The sequence below is a fragment of the Anas acuta genome, chromosome 14, assembly GCF_963932015.1.
Source record: "Anas acuta chromosome 14, bAnaAcu1.1, whole genome shotgun sequence".
NCBI classification, from domain to species: domain Eukaryota; kingdom Metazoa; phylum Chordata; class Aves; order Anseriformes; family Anatidae; genus Anas; species Anas acuta.
This window is the reverse complement of record NC_088992.1, coordinates 1244331-1266940: the sequence shown is the minus strand read 5'-3', so window position 1 is coordinate 1266940 and position 22610 is coordinate 1244331. Positions and strand designations below refer to the sequence as shown.

Here is a 22610-nt window from a genome sequence, read left to right as displayed (position 1 = left end):
AAAAATTGTGCTTTTCTGGGCTATTCTGAGCTCCCTTTCTGAGCTCCCTCACCTGCTACCTGCCATGCCAACCCAGCAGCAAGGCACCTTCCTTCCTTCCCACCCCAGCCCCAGCAGTAGGTAAGCCAATTACCCTGCTGTGAGCTCCCAAGTGCATGGTTCAGCCCCACTGGCAGTGTCTGCAGGGCCAAATCCCCCTCCAGTACAACACTCATTGACTACCTCGTTTCTTTCAAGGTTAATTTCGGGACCCACTGATGGAGATTTTGGCTGTTAAGCCGCATACACCCTTCCTGCACACAGATCACAACTGTATGGAAACACACAGAACTACAGTCTCCTTCCCCCGAAGGATGGGATTTACTTGTGAGCAATAGGAGGGGAAGCTTTTCAAACTGTGTTGAGTTCTTTGCTTTGAGGGCAGGGGCACATAGAGCCACCTGCAGGGCAGAAAAATTGGTGATTCATCACCTGAGAGAAGTAGAAGAGGCAGTAAAGATGAGCTAACAGACTAATCCAAGCAGTATCCATCTCTAATACAATTCAGCATTTACATTTTATTGAAGGATATTTTCACTGAAACCAGGACTCTTGTTCATACTTGTATCTGACAAATACATTTTTGACATTTTTATTTTATCTGACAATTCTGATGACACAAGTATCACCCTGATAACTACGCTAGTAAATACTGAATTAATCTCTACAGCTCAAGGAAAAAATATCAAACATAAAATGTAGCTGACACCAATAAAAATGTTTTATGCCTTTTTACAGCTGCTACTAAATCTCTGGTTGATGTGGTCTTCAGTTTCTCATCAGCTATCCAGGACTTAGCAGAGGACAAATATGTACTAGTACATTTGTATTTATTTATTATACTATCTTCTCTGGAGAGATTCTGACAGACATTTAAGAACAAGAATCCACAGCATAAATAAATATAATTTCCTTTTCTCCAGTTTGAGGATGCAAGCCCTGCTCCAATTTTAGATCTATGTCTGGGCATTCCCTCCCATTTGCGGTTTTCAGCATCAAGTCACTTTCCTAAGTAAGAATAGGCAGGCATGACACTTCCCTACAAGACCTCCGTTAGAGTTCTGCTGTCTCAGATTCACTGAAAAAGCAACAAGATCTATGTGCTGACAGGAATAAAAAATAACCCGGTTTTGTGTGCATGACTCACTTCTGCTGAACATACTGAGAGATAGAGCAACTGAGTAAGGATAGGAAAGCACAGGAGAAATTTTAGCGATAAGAAAACCCTTACTTTTCATTAAAAAGCTCATACACACCATAAAAAGCAATACTTTATACATATTAAAGTGCTTCTCAAATGCTTTAGCTTCATAAACAGCATGACCTTTATTGCCCAGGACTCTAAAATAAGAAATGGATTTGGACACTGCAGTTACCTTCAAGGTTCATGCCAGCTTGAAGACATTTCCGGTAGCGGCACGCTGGACAGTTTTTCCTCCGAATTTTGTCAATAATACAATCATTTCTTCCAGCACACAGATAGTTATGCTGCCCTGCAGTCACAAAAAAACAAAGAAAATCACCACAAGCCCTACAAATAGAATAGCAGATAAAGTCATTCGTTCTTTCTGTAACATTAAGGATATAGGGACTATACAACATCTTTACTTGCTGTACTTCATTTATTGCAAAAATCAGATCAGTATCCATATGACTTCCAATACCCACACATCTAGCAGACTAATAGACAGCAATGCCAGTACATTTAGGAAGAAATCCTATTTTCCATTTGCTAACACTAGGAAATTCTATTTGTAAAGCTATTTTTTCCTCTTACATGTCTCCAAGCTATGAGAAAGCTCTAAGCTTCCATCGCATGTTTACAGTTTCCCTAAATGACTTCACACAAGACATAAATAACATTCATAAACTCATTTGGAAAGTATACATTTCATCATATCTACAGATACCTAGAAATAGCTTTCATCATTTTAGGAGTCAAGAAGCTTCCCTTCCTTCTTGTTTAGAGTCTGAAGTGGACAAACTAAGTTTACTGACATCTTTATGGCCCCACAGATTCAGAAAAAAATTGATCCTAGAAATATGGCAACCTGAAATACATAAATTAAAATAAGCGTATTTCTTTGCTGTTAGCAGTGGGGCAACAGTAGAGAAGAATGATATAAATTCCTATGAATTTGGATGATTTATATGAATAATTATCCAACAATAACTTTCTTCAGGAAAAGGTATTACTAAAGGAGACATCCTTCTCCCAGCTGGGGTCAAGAAACAGATGTTGCTTTAGTGGGACAAAGCTACAACCTAGGCTTTTACACTGTATTTCCACGTCCTTATAGTATAGCAGTGAGAAGAACAAACATATCCTCCAAATACTGAGTTATTAACAGCAAAGCCTTAGAGCCGTCTCACAGAAAAAGAACTCAATTAAAGAACTTGTTTCAAATCAGCTTTGAAAATTAGGGGTTCACAAGACTCAATTCCTATGGCTTTAGTCAAACTTCTGAGAAGTGTTTCAAATTTCTGGATTTCCCAAGGAAGCCCTGAACATTTTTCTGCATGAACACCCCTATTTTTTTTTTTTTATTTAAGCAAGAAGATGAAGCCTTACTAAGCCTTGTATAATCTTTGTGTTCTACAATAAGTCAGTAAATAGATACAATTCATGGTTCTGCTTACCCTTACTGGCATATTGATATATATAAAATACATATAAACATATACATGCACACACACGAACTGCAGACCAAAGAATATTTGTACTCTTGTAGAGTGTAACTTCATGTCTCAAAGGTGTTCAACTGAGATCACAATTTCACATGGTAAATAATGTTCCTGCATGTGTAGATTTTCCAAAGCCATCCCATTTTTTTCCTAACAAAGAGCTTCATCTCCATGAAAGTGTGTATATATATATATATATATGCTTTTTTTTTTTTTACTACTTAGCCATTATTGCCTTTTTTCAGATGAAAGCTACATTATTTCTTTGCATTACATTATATTAAAGCTTTCTTTCCACATGAACATTTTGTGAAAAACGAGGAGAAGCTGATTTCACCTTCTGCTTCAATTAGTCTGAATGCTGCCCAAAAGACATGCCAGTTATACAAAAGGATGCATTTCAGTAATTTTTGATGCTTAAAAAACAGGCAAAGATGCTTAACAAACAATATGCTGGTAAAAAAAATCTGGTGGTGAGCAAACAGAGATCCTTCCAAGGGAATTTGCTGCAGATATGAGCATTTTACAGAGCCCTGACAACACCACTGTTCAGTGCTGTACTGCCCCCAGCACAAGTATGCCCTTGGGCTGCGAAAGGCTGTGAAAACAGAAAGACTGAAAGATTTTTGGGAACAGGCTGGGAATTAAAAAGGCTGAAGAAGCAGCACAATCTGGAGCACAACAGGAGGCAGAGGTGTCGGAGGGAATCTGAGCAGGGGGAAGGTGTGAGGATCTGAAGCAGGATGAAGGAACGGAGGTGGGGAGGAGAGATGAAGATCTGGGTTGGCAGCAGGGTGTGGGTAGCGTGTTGGGAGGCGAGGAGGGTTGGTGCTGGGACTAGAGAAACTGAAGCATGAGGGCTCTGAAGCACCACGAAAATAAGCACCAGAACAAGATAGCTTTTGCTATCCTGGCTTCCTGAAGAAAGGATCCTTGTTTGTGTGAAGACCTGGTATAAATTCATAGCAGTTGTCCCATCTTCATCCTTCCTTTTTTCCTCTCGTTCTACTAGAAATACACTTTATATTGATTTTCTAGATGCTGATACTTTCTGTTTCTGTAACTATTTCCATCACAGCATACGGGCGTGCTGACAAAGGTAAGAAGAAAGGTTTTGAGGCTAAAGGCTTGATACCAATGTACAGTTTGCTTATCTGTACACTAACAGATGCCTGGCAGACATTAATGAAAAGGATACTGCTGAAACAAATTCTTTCTACATAAATCCTTTATAAGAAAAATACCTATTAAAAATATATATGTGCATTTGCTCCTTAAAGCGAATATTAGAGCTCATATATCCTAAAAGAGTTCCTGAAAACGTCCATATCTGATCTTGTGTATTAAGGTTGGGAAGATCTTTGGAAAAATAAAAAACGAAAGCGAAGGTAAACCTTGAGGAATTGCAGTTTTACAACTGCAACCCTGCTTTAGCTATTTACTAGTAATACAGCTGAGACAAGATGTGACAAGGTCACGTCACTGATCAAATAAATTACCGAACTGATTTCTCCATGTATCAGTACTGCCATAACCTGTTTAAGCTTCAGAACGGCAAGACTGTCACTCTGACACATATTCAGCTGCCACATAATACTTCTTCTGGGGGATATCCAGTGACCTTATTTTAATCCAAGTTACAGATTTGGAGCCTGGCTGCAGATGGGAGCACAGCTCCAGACAGGACTAGCTGAGAGTCAAGGACAGCCAAAGCAGCTCTGAATTTCAAAGGCAGCTCCGTGCTTTGTACTCGCTGGTATGGTCTCGTTACACTTGGGAAACAGCTCCAGCTTGCCACAGAACCGACATCCTTTCCCATGATGAGTAGCAAAACTGCCACACAAACTTGACTTCTCTGACCCTTCAGAGAGGCTCTGCATTTCCCTGCAGTTTCCTATTGCATCATTAAGTTCCCTATTGCTTTGGATGAGCTGGGAACTCAGAGAAATACTTCTTCTGCAGGACCGAGTGCCAATACATCTTTGTCAAACACAGCCCGCACTCTGCTCAAGTGAAATCAAACATGCAAAAATGTTAGCAAAAAATGGTAGTCTGAGTCACTGCAAAATACCCAGCTAATGACTGCATGAAAAAGGCACGAGACAGGAAACCCTGTAAGAGGCTGCAACTGAGAGTTACATAACTTCACCATACAGGAATTGCCATCTTTTCTGCGAGACTGAGAATACACTCTGCAATTTTGCCTTCTCTCTCTCACACTGAAGTGAAGAGTCCGGCACTGAGGTACACCCTAGGTCGTTACCTAATGTCTGCGTACACAGTCCAACCATCCCAGATGATTTATTCTGCTATAGCCCTGCAGATTCAACATGTAGTTTTTCATCACCTTTATTTTCTTCCTGTGGTTACAGAGAAATCTGAACCCACACACATTTCTGTTAGTTACCTCTGCATATATCACACATGACATGTAAGTAACAATCAGTATCGGTGATATAGTTCTACGTTTTTTCCTACCATAACCTTGCATAGGAGAGATCAAATCTCTCATACAGCATTATACACCAAACAGCTAATATGAAACTCAAAATCAGAAGCTTTATGAATTTAATGCACAGACATGTATCTGTGCATAGGACAAATAAACAAAAACAACAGTGAAAGAAAGCAAACAAACAAAAAGCTAAGATAACAATACGTCCTTTTACACTGGGAGTGAATGGGAGCATTTTATAGATGTAAATAGTATCTATGCTTCAGATAATCACACCATTATCAATGTTACTACGAAAAGGACAGTGATATAATGGATGGGGTTTTCCAGCAGGAGTCTTACAACAACAAGGATTCCAGAAAGATTATCTACCCTGGTTTTGGCCACTCTAATACGTAATTGGATTTTATATTTTTAAACAGGAAATTAATCACATCACTTATCATAGATCATATAATCAAAACACGTCTTACCTTCCACAGCTCTTTTGAAGAACACTTTGCAGCTGCCACAAGTAAGCACACCGTAATGACACCCAGAGGCCTCATCGGAGCACACAAGACAAAGCTTGGGAGGTGGTCCCGTAGTTGCTGAGGTTGTGGATGGAGAAGAGCTTACATCTGATCTTATTCCAGGGCTAGAAAAAAAGGCGTCAAAATGCTTATACTGAAGATCTGTGCAATGCTGGCAAATATAATATTCATAACAGCAAGAAATGGATTGCCCTTATCTTCAAATACAGCTCTCCAGACAAACTTCACTAGCCTTGGAAACAGTTAACCGCTGATTTTTGTAATGCGTAAGTAAAGCTATAAGGATTTTTTTACTGCCTGTTTGACTACGTCAAGATTACTTCCCTTGCCCATCTCCGAAGCCAAGTTTCCTGCGCAGTGATCCCAGTCTATAAAATTGACTCTTGAAGTACACTCCTATTCCATACTGTTTTCATTATGGTTACACTCCCCACAGTCTGCTATAAGCCCTACAAGAGCTTCCTTCCCACTACTTTTCTACCAGGACACTCTATACAAGAAACTGTGCAAATTAAGTCGTATTTATATATATTTATAGTACTAAATGATCCTTTCACCCCAGCATATTAGGAAAATAATACATATTCTTAATTTCAGGATCTGGTTTTCCTATACAAGCACACAGTCCATCTCCAAATGAAGGGGTAGTTCTTTAACAGAAGATCATCGTTACAACAAGCAACAGCCCATCATAATCACCTTCACACTGCTGCTGATGGTGGGGGCTGAACCGACCATGGTCCTGCCAAGGTTCAGGGGCTAATCTTATCCAGCACGAGCCAGCAATACAGACACGGCCCGACACCTTTCTTGTTTCGGGCTGCCACAACATCGTACAACCCATAAGGTGTTAAGGCCCATTTTGTTGAGTTTGTTTTCACAAAACTGTAACACATTTAACTGAAATTTCTATATTGTGTGCTTAAAGTGATTTTAGAATTTTCTCCAATAGGGTCCTGGCCACATTTGCTTTATGCTGTTGGTGCCTTTACTCAGAAGCACGTTCCCTAGCGTGGACTTAAAATTTCAGTGTGGGCTGGCTTGTAAATAGGAAATGCCTTTTCCTCTCCCCAAGGAAACCTGAAGAGATTTGGTGACACATTTAAAGAAAAGATACAGCTCTCAAACATTCACAAAAAATGTAAATTCCAGCCCAAATTAAAGCACTCCAACACTTCGATGTCCCCAGCAGCCTCGCAGTGCCTCACTGCAGCACGCGCACCGGGCAGGAGCGAGCAGCAGGAATGCAACCACCCAAATGCAGAGGGGTGAAAAGCCAAACCAGAACAAGCACATCTACAGGGTTCGTGCTCTGGTGGAAACAGAACCAGATGGCAGAGAAAAGTGAAAATTGCTTAAGGAAAGAAAGTGAACCCACCAAAACCCAACCAAAGGGTCCGAGGCGTACAGGGGGCAGGTGGCCCGAATCTAAGCCAGAGCAGAGGGGGAGAGCAAAAGCAGAAGCTGGTTGGGAGCACAGCAGCAGCCAGGACATGCTGGAGTAACCGGTACAGAGGCTGATGGACAGAAATCGGGCTAAACAAGAGGATTAAGGCTGCAATGAGGGTGGAGTGAAGGCTTCAGTAAGGAAGGTTGGCAGTGGAAATGAGGTTGAACCAGCCAACCTTGAGGAAAAGGGAAGAAAAACGCCCTCCCAGGAAGTAACAGCTCTTCCCAGAACTGGGAGAAGCACTCAGATCTGTCACGAGTCCTTTGCTTTCAGGAATTTGTGAATTGCAGCAACACTTCCTCTGCTACATTACTCTACAAGGATGCTGGCAACCGTCATCCCCATCATTAGATAGTCTGTCAACTCAAGTGACACTCATCAATAGATTTTAATCCTCTTTATGACCCATATGGCTTTTCTATGTTATCTAATTAATTTGGCTTTTCTTAAAGAATAGAAAACTATAATATTTAGGTTGCACAGTTAAGCATTCAACATCCAAGTGTTGGCAGAATGTAATTCATCCCAGCTACGTTTGTTTGATGTCCTTACAAACACACACATTTAATTACACACCCATCCTAATTTTTACTCAGCACAGAGGCACTCTAGGAACGAGTAACGTAATGATGGAAGCAGCCGTTCGCAAGGCCCCGCTCCTCAGAGGAGGAAACTGGACAGAAGCTACTGGTCACAGGAAAAGAAAACTCACGGGTTGGAAGCTGAGGACTCAAATCTATTTCTGCGTCTTCTTACTAAGCTGCGTGTGTGCTGGTATTGGATTAATACAAAGCGAGGTTTCTCCTAACAGGCAGTTGACGTGTTCCCTGCCTTCCTAATGGACAGCCCGAGCATCTTTCCACACGTACTTTTTGAAGACAACTAATTTAGACACAAAAAAATAAATTCTTCATACCTTGTGAATGTATGACAAAAGCATTTTCAAGAAAACATTAATCAGCTGTTACAGAAACTACATTAGTGTCAAACAATCTGATTTTTTTCAACCCCCTTTAATGTTTAATAGGGCTCGTTTTCTGTACAAGTATCATAGAAAATGTAACGTGATAAAGGAAACAGATGATACAACACAACTAAAAATAAATTATTACACATTGATTAATAAAGCAGTAGCCAGCAATCTAATCTGGGCTCCTGGCATATCTTTTCAAGTTGGCACTATCAGATAAGGGCAGTATTTACTAATGGTGTGGAAATCTGCCAGACACCGACTGTCCCTTGGTTGTGCAAAACAGAGCTTTGCTTGCCTGAAGCACGGCGAACAGGGCAGATCGCGGCCCGAAGGACTCGTGCGAGAGCTTTACAGATCAGATCGCCAAAGTGAACATTTACTAACCAAAACAGCCCTGTACCTAAAACAAACTGGTTTGAGGTTTAATATCAATCTTTTACATACAGAGTTATAGGATGAAGTAGTAAAAGACAAATGACTACTTCCGAAGTGGTTGTGTCTCTCTGCCCAGGACACGGGAGAAATTCCATCCCAATACAAGGTAACAATCAGTAAATTGTCTTTTTGTTATTTGCAGATATGTTTTAAGATTCAACAAAAGCCTAATAAAATACCATTCTTAAATAAATATATAAAAAAAAACAGCCCAAATGAGAGAGGAAAAACTTTCCAGATCTTAATGGTTCCAAAATTCATAAAACCTTTAATTAAATGTTATTTTGGGAGGCAAGTTGCTGGTTGGTTAAGGGTACTGAGCTCCACTCTCGTGTACTTTCAGAAGTTGCTTGTACCTAAGCTAGTTTTATTTGTTTGTATTTATAGGTACATTCGTTGATTGTCTCCCATCAAGGGGACACACGGAGGGAAAACAAGAAGACGCGAGGAGCCGAAGTCACAGCTACATAAACTAGCCCTGCAGCAATCACCGTGTTTAACTAAGGCCATTTCTCTGTTAATCATTCACCACAGACTTTCAAACCCGGCTCAAGGTTCAAACTTTATTGAAGACGGGTGTGGTGAAGTTAACGGCAGCGTGAGGGTTTTGTTCAGCAGCTCCCCTGCCACCGCTGGGCACTGTTCTCACCGTGCCGGGGCTCCCAGGAGCAGCACGGAGCAGGGCAGGAATGCAAACAACAACACCCTCCTGGCACGGTTATCACAGCCGGGACACCAGATAGGGGCGGTCATGGAACTGACAGCCCGTAATGAACGGGAAAAGTTTGAGTAGAAAGACGCGACGGAAAGCTACCGGTCTTCTGAAGAAACCTTCCTGCAGTGCACCTGGTCATTAGTGGTGAAAACATTTGCTTTTTGACCCATTTCTGCTTTCTTCTGTCTTTGCTGTGAATATACATGTAAAATCTCCCATGTACCATATAGAATATACACTCCTATACGTATTAAACACACTAAAACTTTGTAATCCCATTTTAAAAACATGCCACCTTCCTGTTACTGTATGCTATTAAACAAAAAAACCTCCAGTGAGACAGCGAAGAAAGGAATACTTCCAACAACTAAAATGGTGAATCACGTAAAATCAACAGTTTACAACCCTCTGCCAGTGAAGGAAAGCTTCGGACCATCCCCTTTGCCACGTTCTGCCCCAAACCTGTGGCTGTGTTGGTGGCAGAGGCGCAGGGCACGGCGGCAGCACCAGTGCCACAAACACGGGCACTGCAGCAGGAGGCAGAGCCTCATCACGAGATGCCTCCTGGCAGAGCCTCATCACGAGATGCCTCCTGGCAGCCTTTCCAGCCCCTCCGGACACGGCCGGGTCTGGGCACGTACCCTCACCTCCGGGACAGGGCAGCACGGCCGGCGGTGGGAGCTGTAAAGGGCACGTTCTTTTTTAAAGATGCCACGAAGTTATCACAAATGGCATGTTACGTGCCGTGAGAGAAGCGCTCTGTTAACAGCTTCAAGACCCAATATATTTGAGGGAAGCAGCCGTAAGGTACACAACAGGAGAAGGAACATCTCAGGAAAGCTGCTAGGCAAAGCAGCAGCTGCCAGCTCAGCAGTTTTCACCTTCAAAAAAAAAACACACCACCAAAAAAACAAACAACCCCCCCCCAACAACCCTGCCCTGAAGAGAAGTTGAGAGGAAACAGATAATAGGAGTGTTTGTGAGGCACACAGACAGCCAAGCTCCTGCCTGGTGCTATGAGAAATTACAAAACCAGAACACCTGCAACTACAGCCTCTAAAACCTCTGTGAACATTTTATTCATGTCCAATTGTCAGCCATTAGGAAAAAAATGGAAGAAATATGTCAAGAATGGAAGAAAGCAGCTGAATGACTGAGGTATTTAAGTTTAAAGCAGTGTAAGTAAGATTATTTTGTTCTTTCTCCTCATCTAATTCTCCACACACGAGTCGCATTCACTACACAATAAATCCAGACCACAAAGCAATGGGTGCTCCGGGTCTTGGTTCTCCAGAAAAAGTCAATTTCTTATTTAAATAGCATATGCTTAATAGCAAGTTGCTTATCCATGTAAGTAGCACCACCAAATAACAGTAAGGAAACAATTTTCAATGTCACTGCCATCTGGGCCTCTTTCTTATCTTCCAGCAATGAGAACAATGTAAACATTCGGCTGCATACACCAACTGATTACATTTTTTGAATTGCTTACTTATTTCTTTATTAACTAGAGAATTGCTAATTATTTTTGATACCCTCTTAAGCAGGAAAATAGTTTTCAGAGCAGGCAGAAAAGAACTGTTAAACAACTCTATTGACACTACCAGTTCACATTATTAAAAGTGCATTTGCCAACTGAAAATAATTTCAAAAATTATGTTTTTTTTTTTTTTTTTATCTTTTAAAAAATAATAAATACTTTACTTACAAAAATATCACGTTGCTGCTGATTTTCATTTCCTAACTCCCAGGGCGTAGTACTAGATTGCACAGAGCTTGCACGATCAAAGGCAGGAGGCAGGGTCCCGTGCACGCCGCCCATGCTGTTGCCATCCCTCGCTCCATGGGCTGGGGAGCCTCCACGAAACGGCCGGGCTCAGGATCTGCTCTGCCCAGCCCAGGTCTCTGTGGCAAAGCAGGGACAGCCTCCCCACCACAGCCCTCCAGAGCACCACAGGTCACAATGGTCCCTTCTGTCTCACCTAACTTACTCGTTTAAGTTTAGAGACTGAAAATTGGTATGAAATCATAAAAACCAGCGGTTTCCTTCCAGGCTGTCTGCAGTCTCTACCTAGATATACGTCCTTTGCTTCATCTGGCAACCGCTGAGTGTGCACGAAGCTCAAATGCTGTCCGTGGATATTAAATTCATTTTACCTCCGAGTCAAAGGCATCACAGTGTGCTGCTCCACACATTCCCATGCCCGCCTTGCTGTGTACACACACAAACCACTCTCCCATAACATTCATGCGGAACCTACATATTCGTAAGCTTTCCTTCCCATCGTGTATTTAAAAACAAAGCAACTGATCTGCTCTGGTAGAAGTAGTGCACGTTGCCAACGATGCCATAATAAATTAAAACCTACTCCAGATTACAGTATTTACCCAAAGTCTGCGAATAAAAGCATCCAGTATTACTGTTTTATAGCCCCTTTGAAAGCCAAGATGATTAACACAATTTCCTTTATCACTCGCTCAGATAAAAACCGTATCACGAGCTGATAAACCAGGAAACCAGATTTTGAACTTACGGTCTGCTTTTGTGTACCTGCCTGCGACACAACCCGCTGCCAAGACTGCACCAAGGCGAAGGCTGGGCGAGAGATGGCCGTGTACAAGCTGCCTCAGGCCCGAACGCTGCAGCTGGCTGCAGGGCAGTGCTCACTGCATTATTTCCTAACCACAGCAGTGATATCACCATGTCTCCTCCATGCTACATCTACATACGTTTTACAGCCAACTCGTAATGGGGTACTGGGACTGTAATTCACAAAGAAATTAAGCTATGAGATGTACCCAAAGCAGCAAAGCCTTACAGTTAGCCTCTGTTCCCAGCACCACATTTTGCTGTTCCCTGTGCCACAGCTGATACAGACTGCCTGATTCACTGCTCTGTATAAAGCTGTCTCAAACACTGTAAACAGTTTTGCTCATGTTTCCAACAACGCTCATACATCTTAACAAGGACATTAACCAAGTATCAAGACCGAGTTCCAACCAACAAAGTGGACTGGGGTCCCACTGAGGGAAGACTTCACATTTTCCACTCTGACAGATTTTTTTCAGAGCAGCAGGTGTGGCTTTGCTCCTAACTCAGCCCGGATCCCCTCCCGCAGGGCTACACGAACCACCCGGCGTTTCGATCTCTGCACAGTCCAGAGGTCTTGCAGAGAGCCTGACTGGCAAACCTGAACTCTGTTTGCAGTAAATACATGAAGAAATAGCATTTGTTTGATTAGAAAAACCAGCACACACACAGCCTGCCGACACAATAACGCTGCCTTCTCCCGTGCTATCTCAAGCCCAGGAGCTCTCCCGGCAGCTCTCGGGCACAGGCAATGCCCATGGCTGGCACCACAGCAGGGGACAGCTGCTGGAGAAGTGACACAGACAGCCCACCACCACGCTCCAGCTGACAAAATCAGGCACTAGATGTATTAATTTATATGTATATAGCAGAGCTTCGATGACAGAAGTGCACTGTTAGGAGGAGGCTTCTCGGGGAGCCTGTGTTTCCCAGCATTTCTGATCCCATCACTGAGCATCCCTGCTCCGTTTCCTATAAACCACACTTAAATAAAGAGCAACCCTAAGAGCAGAGGCAAATGCCAACTGCATATGAACAGAAGATCTTCTGTGCAGATTCCCGATACAGCACAAGGGAAATAAAACAAGCACAGTCAGATAGCACAGGCTCCCGATGGGCATCAGGCTTTTTAATCTCCGTAACGACCCTACGATATTTCCCCTGGTCTGGGGGACACCGATCCCCCCGCAGGTGGCTGGGTGCTGCCCCTCAGCAGCCGGGTGCTCACGGGGTGCCCAGCGGGGCGCAGCCACTTGCCCCAAAGCCATCGCCTCCCCTCGCTCCGAAATGGCGTCTGCTACCATTTTAGAGCTCACACAGGAGTGAGAAAGAAACACTAACGCAAGTGAGTGACGTGATTTTTTTTTTTTTTTTGGATACTCTCCAGAACGTAAAGGTTTCAAGGGCACAGGCAAAGCTTTCTTGGAATGGATAAATGGTAATTGATGTTGCAGCTGCAACCTTAGCTAGAGCTCACGGGATTTCAAATGCACTGTAGCCTTAAAGTATTTATGGCCAGAATATGATAATTAAATTACACGTTCAAAACTTTCACATTTATTACTGTGCACCACTAAAGCAGCCAAGACGTCCTGCCTTCAAGGGTAGGGCTTAATTTCTATATGAATGAATTTATACATATTTTCCAAAATTGTTGATGTATTTTGTTTTTATTGCTTTCATTGTTCTTTCATTACTTCATTAAATAGAGAGGCAGTATAAAATAATAAGACAGAAGCCAGTGCCTTTAGATTTAAATAAAACCTTTACATAAGAATATGGAATCAAATCCTAACACGCCATCCGAAGTCTTTATGCTTAGCTGGATAACAAAATACGTATTACATCTTTGTGTAGTTTTATAGATGGTTGTAGATCCTCTGAAAACTTTGTTTTCAGGGATTCTGTCTTGCAGAAACATCCAACTTTATACGCACACACACACACACACACACTATGTTTAGAACCTAAGGTGCAAGCAGGTGGCTCTGCAGAAGGGGACTGTGCTTAGAAAGACCACAGGACTAATATGCAGCAAGTAGAAAAAAGCTCGAAAATCTTCTCGGAATTTGCTTTATAAAAATGCATTCTGATTTTAAACACAATATGGAATTGTTTCTAGTCCACTTGATCTCTGAATGCAGCAAGCTCTGGTTCTGAGCTCCACAGCCACAGAGAGATGTTTTACCTCTGTGACACTTCCTTGGAAGCAGTTCAGTTTTTAATATTAAAACACCAAACCTTGCAAACAAACCAAAAGTCAGTGTACCCGCCAAAGAAGTATTATCTGAACAGACGTCCTTTAACATACTAATTTCATTGCCGGTACACAGAATTCAACAAGACAGGATTCTTGCACAGAGATATTTTGGTTTTAGACCAGACCAAGGAGCTTGACACTGTCACGTTTTAGCTTATCCTCCATAGTCACGATATATCTGAAAATGTATTTCACTCAACATATCTCTGAAAAGTAATTTACTCCGGAGGAATCGAACTGAAAATATTGAGCAGGGCTTGTTCCACTAATGACCTCATATGAGCTATGCATATATTGCTCAAGTTTTCTTAATGTGAGCACTTCTGTCAGTCACAGGGCTGTAGTCACAAGCTGCCAAAATGATGTTGCTAGGAAAAAAGGCAAGACATCTGGAAAGCTGACTGTAACGTACATGGAAAAATATTAATGGCACTGTATGAAATGCAGCAAAAGGCTGAACTGAGCTTCAAGAGTCACAGACCAGATATTTTAAAAGCTGCAAGGTAATACTTGCATAGTATCAATTGATTCATAAAACTATAAATAAATTTGGACTGGTCATTAGAAGGTTCATTTGTGCTATTTTAGGAAAAAAACAACAAGACTTTTGGTGCCAGAACAGCCCTTTAACAGTAATCCTGACACCAACTTTGAGTGTGTATACACACTGTTATTCACCACAGTTTTGCGTTTAAAAGCACTGCATAATTGTTTTCTGCTTTGCTGAAAGAACGAACAACAAACACAAATGAATTAGAAACAAAACCTGAACTTTTCTAAGAAAGGAAAAATGGAAATAAGGCAAATGAAGCAGAAAGGAATTTTTCTTCATTAATTCTTTCTACGGAAATTAAAGAAAGCAATTTAAAAGTAGAGCTGATACCAAAAGAACATCAGGACAGTACATTTTTCAGGGCATAGACTACATTTCCTTGCCAGTCTGTATGAACCATTGCACAATGTGTCTTTACTCTTGGCATAGACTTTCAGACTCTTTTGTCAACAAAAATAATACATTTACATGCGGACCAGCTTATTATGGAGCATTAACCAATGTGTTACATTCTGGGCTCTGCTTCAGTGAAAATATATGAAGAAGAGGGACAGGGCCGCGTGCCAATTTTAGGTTTTGGCCTCAGTCCATTTGATGTGGATCCAGGATGACTTGGTTGACTGTTGAGTCATAGGTTGTTCAACTGACATTATTTTACATTTGACTAGTTATTGTTCTTTAAACTTTGAACAGGAGTCCAGAAGCTCAAAAAACCCCAGTGAAACAAACAAACAAAAAAAAAAGGAAAAAAGCCGAGCTTAAACAAGATTCCTGAGGAAGAAAAATGCTCTCCTTAAATGACACCTATGTTTAGCAAAGACAGCCTAAAAATAAACACACCAAACATTCATCTCACAATTATAAAAAACAAAACTTGTTATATTACAAAATACCTGTAATGCACAATTTGAACCTTAGAATTACTGAAACTGTTCAAAGACATCCCCCTGCCCCTACTAACATAAAAATGGGAAAGAGAAGGAAACTTTTTTCTCTCCAATAAAATAAAAATCAGTGAGTAAAATAAGTACTGTATTTTTAACAGACATAACAATAATATTGGTTTCCATTTAAAAAACATAAATGGGTTTCATATGGATGTAATCAGAAATGAATGCCTTATATAAGAAGCATTGCATGAAACAATAGAAATTTTTAGTGAATGCTGATTCCTCCCTTATTTTCAGTATTCTTCTACTCCATTTTACCCCAATCTCAGATAGCAGGTATGTTTTCAGTAGGTTTTGATCCCCTGTGAAGAAAATAATTTTATATACAAACTCAACGCTTTAATAGTTTTCAGAAAATTGGTCTGCAGCTAAAGAAACAGGAAGAACCTCAGCCTCTCGTTAGTAAGAAATGCAGTGCAGCATGAACAGACTGCCTCTGTTACAATAACCAGGGTATGGGGCTATCAGCTCTTGTAACTTCCAAGAGCATGAAAAAACGAGCATTAAAAACATGGCATCTTGGGTGCAAGACAAAAATACTTCTGACGACTTTCAGATCTTACAGCTGAGGATGACTGAGATGTCCTTCACAGTGCTGAAGGCCAGAACTGAAGTTCAGTGCCAGAGCAGTAAGAATTGTGTCTGGTGCTGGCCCAGGTGTGTGGACCCCGTTACACACAGCCACAAGCAGTAACTTCACTTGAAAGGGTAAAGGTCCTTTTGTACCACATTAGCGAGAGAACAGTAATTCAGGTAGGAAAGGTAAGGAACAAACTGAAAAATTGTTGTGACTTCAAAATCAGAAAGTTGCTGAAGGGCAGAACGCCGCGCTGTCATGCTGCTGAGCTCCCCGAGGGAAAGGCTGAGCCCTCCCACGCCACAAACACTGCCAAAAAGTTTTCTTTCATATTTAAGGCTTCGGTTTTGATGCATTTTACTCTTCATCTCCAGACCTGTAAGTCCACGTGAGAGCTTAAAAGCAATCAAACGTGTCCAAAAGGTGTTTTCCAAAGCCTTATACACTTTTTAATGCCTTTAATAGGATAATTTTATTTCATTTCAGCTGGCCTGGGACACCTTTGATGCAGAGAGCACATACAAAAGCACTCTTCCCCTCACAGGAACAGGAAGGAAGGTATGTGCTAAATTTGCTTGCTGAAGCAGAATCGGCCATCTCTACTTTTGTTAATGTTTTCAGGAGGACAAGCAACAAATACCACCATAGACCGGTAAGATGTGCATAGCTGTTGTATGCCACTTTCATGGCACTTTCAGGTCAACTTTTTATTGGAGTGTCGGAATAGCGCTATAATTACTTTTGTCAACACTGTTAAGCAATTACAGATATAATTTCTGCTATAGGATGCATACTCCGTAGGTTATTACCTGCTGTTAATCCCACTTGGCATCCGTCTCACACTTGGACTACCCAGATACCTCACCGTGTCTCTCCTGTTGCACACTCCTGGGCTTCAAAAGCATTTCTCGTCCTGGATTTTGTATTTTTATGTTTTTGCCAGTACTTTTAGGTCTTGCCTTCTGTCTCTCTCCTGGATTTCTCATTTTATTTTATCCACATTCATATTATTTTATCCACATTCCTAAGTCCTCTTCCTCTACCCCTCCCCTTCAGATGAAGGAAACTATTCCTTCCCTGTTTAACCTCACATGGTTTCCTGGCCACATTGTTCACCTATGCCTCTTTGTGTATTTTCTCTTCCTGAGCAGCACTGGCCACTCCTCCCAATTTAAGCTCCATCTGTGAATTTCATTAGCAGGCTGTTTACCTCGCTCACACAGCCATCCCTAAGGTGACTCGTAAGGTAATCCTAGGGGCTGTACGGATCTACCGCCGCAGGCTCTCTTCTCTGTCTTAAGCACAGCTCTGTGCTTTGATAATTTATTATTCCAAGTTTGAAATGGTGGGAATGCCAACATTCTTTTGGAAAATTATTTAAAACTTTCCTGGTGGGAAGCCTTTTTTTTTTTCCGCCCTTTCCTGAATTTCAGAGGTCGTTACAATTACATGCACTCTTATAAAGGTTCTAATGACAACTACAAACCAAGTGTTTACAGCACATATATCCATCGTCATCGCTAACTTACACTAACAATTTAGTCACTCTGATTTGGCAGAATTGGTCACGGTATCTCAAAGAGAAGAATTTAACTGACTGTAATGAAGCGTGGTCATTGTTCAAGATTTACTTCATGTACTACGTATTTCCCAGACCAAAATCCGGCAGAGCCAAAGACGCAGGCTGGGGAGCACAAAAGGCAGGTTTGCCTGCCAGTTCCTTCAAGCATTTGTTTTTAAACCTGTCAGATGAACAGTCAATCAATCCTCTTTTAAAAATATTTATGTAAAGTGAAGGGGGAAGTAATAATACAAAAAACACACAACAGCCACGTCAATCAGACACGATTGAGAAGACCCTATTTTGGTACAAGGACCGTTTATTTAAGTCCTAGCTTCAGAATCAGTTTTTATAGCAGCGAGTACTACAGAAGCAAAATAAACTTGCACTAAGAGTCCCATGGTACAGAATTCATAAAGTGCAGACAGCTGTGCACGCAGGAAGGAGCTTTCTCCTCCAGATAATTTACTGGTTTAGTTTTAGATAGCTGAGCACACCTCCCAAGAAAAAGCCCATGGACACATAGACATTTCCTGCTCTGATGGACAGTCTGGCAGCAGGCAGCGCCTTTCAAACAGTGTACACTGATGCCCTTTCCTGAGGTAAAGTTAAAAAATAAAAACAAAAATAAAAATAAAAAATAATGCATCAAGCTCCTTGTGCTATGACCAAGAGCACTCCCTACAAAGACCAAATTCCTTTCCTTATTAATAGCTGAAGTTTAGTAGGTAAAAGAAACCGAAAGGAAACACCTAAAACTCAAGAAACTGCATCCGTAACTGAAAATTACAGTAAGTACTTTTTTCCACGAAGGCAGCGTTCAAAACTTAAATTGTTTCAGCTGCAGCACCTCCTGCCACCGCTCAACATCAGCGGTCTGAGCATGGCTGTAGTGTAAGCCAAGTCTGTAACGAACCCAACCAGACAGACTGCGGGGTTAATAAAGAAGAGATTCTGACATTCAGAAAGTTTTTTTTTTTTTTCCAAATAAGTACATAACAGTGCTTTTATCTGGAACACTACATTCTAACCTTAAATAAGCATCCGCCACATGGCAGTAACAATAGGTTGTACTGCAACGGCCTCTCCCAGGGCCATTGATCCAATGGGTCAGCAAACCTCACGCTGCGAACGATTCTCTCTCCTACAAAAGCTTTTTAACCCTTGCTACGATTTTCTCAAATGCATAGACAGCAATTAATTACCTGAACAGCTTCATGATCCAGCAAGGTGGTTAGCCTCTGCTTATTTTTGGATGGACACCGGAGCTGCAGAAGCTCATCAGCTTCAGACCCACACACACATCAGCTTCAGACCCACGGGGCAAGGCAGGCCCAGCCCGGTTCCTCCCCTCTCCGAAATCCTCCAGAGCATTTCTCTTTGTTAGTTCTGATTCTCCACGGCCTCTGATGCCATGTGATTACTGCGCATCTGGTCTTGAGCAGTAAATATCTGTACCATCAAAGGCTCGCACTATTGCCCGATTGTGCTAACATCTGTTGGAGTGCAGTCCCTGAAGCAGCGACCACGTCCGACACTCTGCACAGCCCCTACTTGCATGTTTCATGTGAGAAACATTACACAAAGGTCAAATTGATAAACAAGAAAGTTTGCTAAGAGGAACAAACTGGACGTTGATTCCACACTTAACTCTTTGTTTCAGGAAGCTCTCCTTAGGGCCTGTGCTCAGGCACATGTCTGAGGCACTGCCGATGGCCCCACCACTACCACAGCGCCGGGCACCGGGCACAGGCCCTGCTGCACTCGCCCTCCCCGCGATGAAAGGAGCCTTCCCTTTCGTAGGATCATCCCACAGCATACAAGAGCTTTTGGTTTTTACCTTGCCTAAGGAAGTGTCCTCATAGAATCATAGAATCATAGAATATCCTGAGTTGGAAGGGACCCTTAAGGATCATCAAGTCCAACTCTTGACACCGCACAGGTCTACCCAAATATATGTCTACTATGTCACTAACATATTAGATAGAAGACCTATTAGATAGGTCTTCTATCTAATATGTTAGTGACAACGTAATAGCGGGATCCAGCTGAGAGAGATAAACCAGACGTTAGTTAGAGCAGTATCTGAATCCTGCAGAACAGAGGTGGTGTTGGTGTTGCAGTGTTTCCAACTGCGGATTTGTAACTGAGATGAAATCAACAAATTAACCACCGCTACTGAAAACAAACAAACAAGAAAAGTAAGAATGTATCCTAGGAATAAAATAAAAATAAAAAAACAGGGTCAAGTTTACATCCAAATTAATTTCACCTAACTTGAAGACTACACGAGGTACTAACTTTAGAAGCAAAGGTACAATGCCCACCTACCTAGTCAATACCATGAAACACTTAACACAGAAATAATTCGATTCTTAACACCAAAGAATAATTCAATCCCGTTTCTCTCCTCAGTGTCTGAAGTGGAAAACTGAACTTCTGATAATTTATGCTGCTAAATTTGACATGTCAGCACACCTAAATTTCAATGTGGTTAACGAAGGTCTGAATTTAAATTTTACACAAACTGATATGAAGGAAATATTTAAAGTATATATATAGTGTGTGTGTGTGTATATATCTATATCTATTTATATATAAAGTTATCATCTCATTTCTGATGTTCAATGGATTATCATTATAGTTTTTCCTACCTGTAGCATAGACCTTCCTCTTAAACCCTATTCTAATGTTTGAGAAATACGAATCAATTCTCCATGATTTTCACCTTTTCTTGTTCTACAGCTGGGGACTCTCTAGTCCCAGAACAAAAATAAAGACAGCACCATAATACAGTAATTGTCTTTAACTGGTACCACTAAAACAACGACAGCAAAAACACACCGGTTTCTGTTATTTAAACCACTTCTGTATTTTGGATGCTGCCATGTTTCAAGAAGCCTGGAATAATCACAGCTTTAACCATTCTTCTACTGCAACAATCCACCCAGAAATACCAAATGCAGTCTGTACAAACCTAAATGTCTGGAGTTTTAATCTTGCTTGTAGATGGCCTGAGTGAGGCCAAGAACTGGAGATAAGCAGGCCAGCCTTTTCAAGGAGAAAATGTTAAGTGTTTCCCTGTATTGCTTATTCTTGCAATTTTAATCAAGTCTTGCACCATCTGGCATTTTTCTTTTAGTGCTGCTTGTGAGCTTGCAATTGTAGGAACTTCTCTTTTCCGAGAAAAATCTGCTCTGAGATGAAGAAGATACGCGCTGAAGAGTTAAAAAAGCAAAGCAAGTCCACTCGAGTGTTTTTCAGCATCTCATGATTATGCTGAGCCACAAACCAGGGCATCAGCAGCATTTCTAAGCTTTAAAAGTAAAACTTGAAGTACTTGAAGTCGTTTGATGAAGGAGAAAACAAATCCCACAGCACTTCCCACTGTGAGGGAAGAGTGCACCTTGAGACGGATGGGGTGTGCTGTTAGCAGCCCCCGACCAGACAGTGTGTGTGCAAAGTCAGGGACATGTGCACAAACCCTGCACGGCCATGCAGCCATTTTCCAAACTCGATGCATTATGAGACTGTGAAGTGTTCATGGGAGTGAACGCACCACTGAGATCACAGATTGCAAAGCCTGGCAGAGGACTACCTATAGCCTTACCAACATACATTAACGTCCATGCTCTGATTTAGCTCAGTACCTGAATTCCTTTCCCAAGTTCTCATACTTCAGCACCAGCAGACTCCTTACCACAGCTGACAGTCACTGAGAGCATTGTGAACTCAAATAATGCAATTCATTCCTTTCAGACTTTTTCGGATTTTTTTTTTTTTTTTTTTTAAATAAAGCCAACAACTAAATAACATCACTATAGAAATATTGTAGGGAATGTCATTTACACAAACCAAGGCCTTTAAAGGGCTACGAAAACCGCTAAGGAATCTTAAGTTGATCATGGAGATTGGAAATGGACTGGATATGCATTGAAGTGTTGAAGTGTTAGTATGGAACATCTATATGGGAAAGCATTTAAAATAATCAGAAATAATTTCTGTAAAATCTTCTCTTTCAAAAGCAGCCTGTACATTTCAGTCCTGAATTACGACATTAAAATGAAGTTTTCACACATGAGTTTAAAGGAAAGCTTCTTCCACACCCTTTCTGTGTAGAAAATACGCGTTTTCCTTCACATTTATTTGAGGTAACTAGAAACTACGAAGGCTCCCATTACCAACCCTTAGTCCTCTAAAAACGTACGCTGTTTTGACTTTCCAAAATACAGAATATTGGGTCTCTTCCTTAGACTTTTTAGAGCCTTGCAAGAAACTCAGGAAACGCATCCACTTGTTAACATGGAGAATTTCCTCCCCTCGCCGCTGTTCCTGGAACAAGCGCTGTCTGTTCGCGCTCAGCCCCATCTCGCCCGAGAAGGCAAAACAAGCCCAGCAGCTGCCAGAAGCCTGGCTGCAATTCCACGGCAGCATTACCTGCATGGAGACAGGCTTTCTTAAAGAGATAGACATTATGCAGATCACAAAAGAGACAAAATTAAGTTGGAAACAGGGTTCTATAGAATAAATAAGTAAATTAACCACACTAATATCCACGTTGCTGTTTCAACTGTATTGCCAAGATGCTCTCTGATCTGCTTTTGACCTCAAATTAAAGGCCAAGACTAGAGATTATATCTAAAACTGCTGTTTAAGAAACAATTACTGTAAATTCCTCGTAAAAGAAGATTTTCTTTAACATCCAAATAGTCAAAACTCCTTGGAATATATACAACATTCGGTGAAAGGATACCATTGAGAATCACCTGCACATACATCTATCCTGACTGAAGCTGGAATGAATAACACACACGTTGTGTTAGGCCCTTTGAAA

At 41.4% G+C, this 22610-nt stretch overlaps 1 protein-coding gene across 2 annotated transcripts in view; it reads right to left on the bottom strand.

Annotated features, from left to right (window-relative positions):
• The window catches only part of NR3C1 (nuclear receptor subfamily 3 group C member 1), a 65622-nt gene that overhangs the window by 20618 nt on the left and 22394 nt on the right, over window positions 1–22610 (bottom strand). For both annotated transcript variants that reach the window (XM_068698113.1, XM_068698114.1), the window contains exons 3-4: window positions 5653–5816; window positions 1416–1532 (exon numbers count right to left, since the gene is read on the bottom strand). In XM_068698113.1, the coding sequence (XP_068554214.1) occupies window positions 1416–1532; window positions 5653–5816 (281 nt within the window). The remainder of the gene's footprint in view (window positions 1–1415; window positions 1533–5652; window positions 5817–22610) is intronic.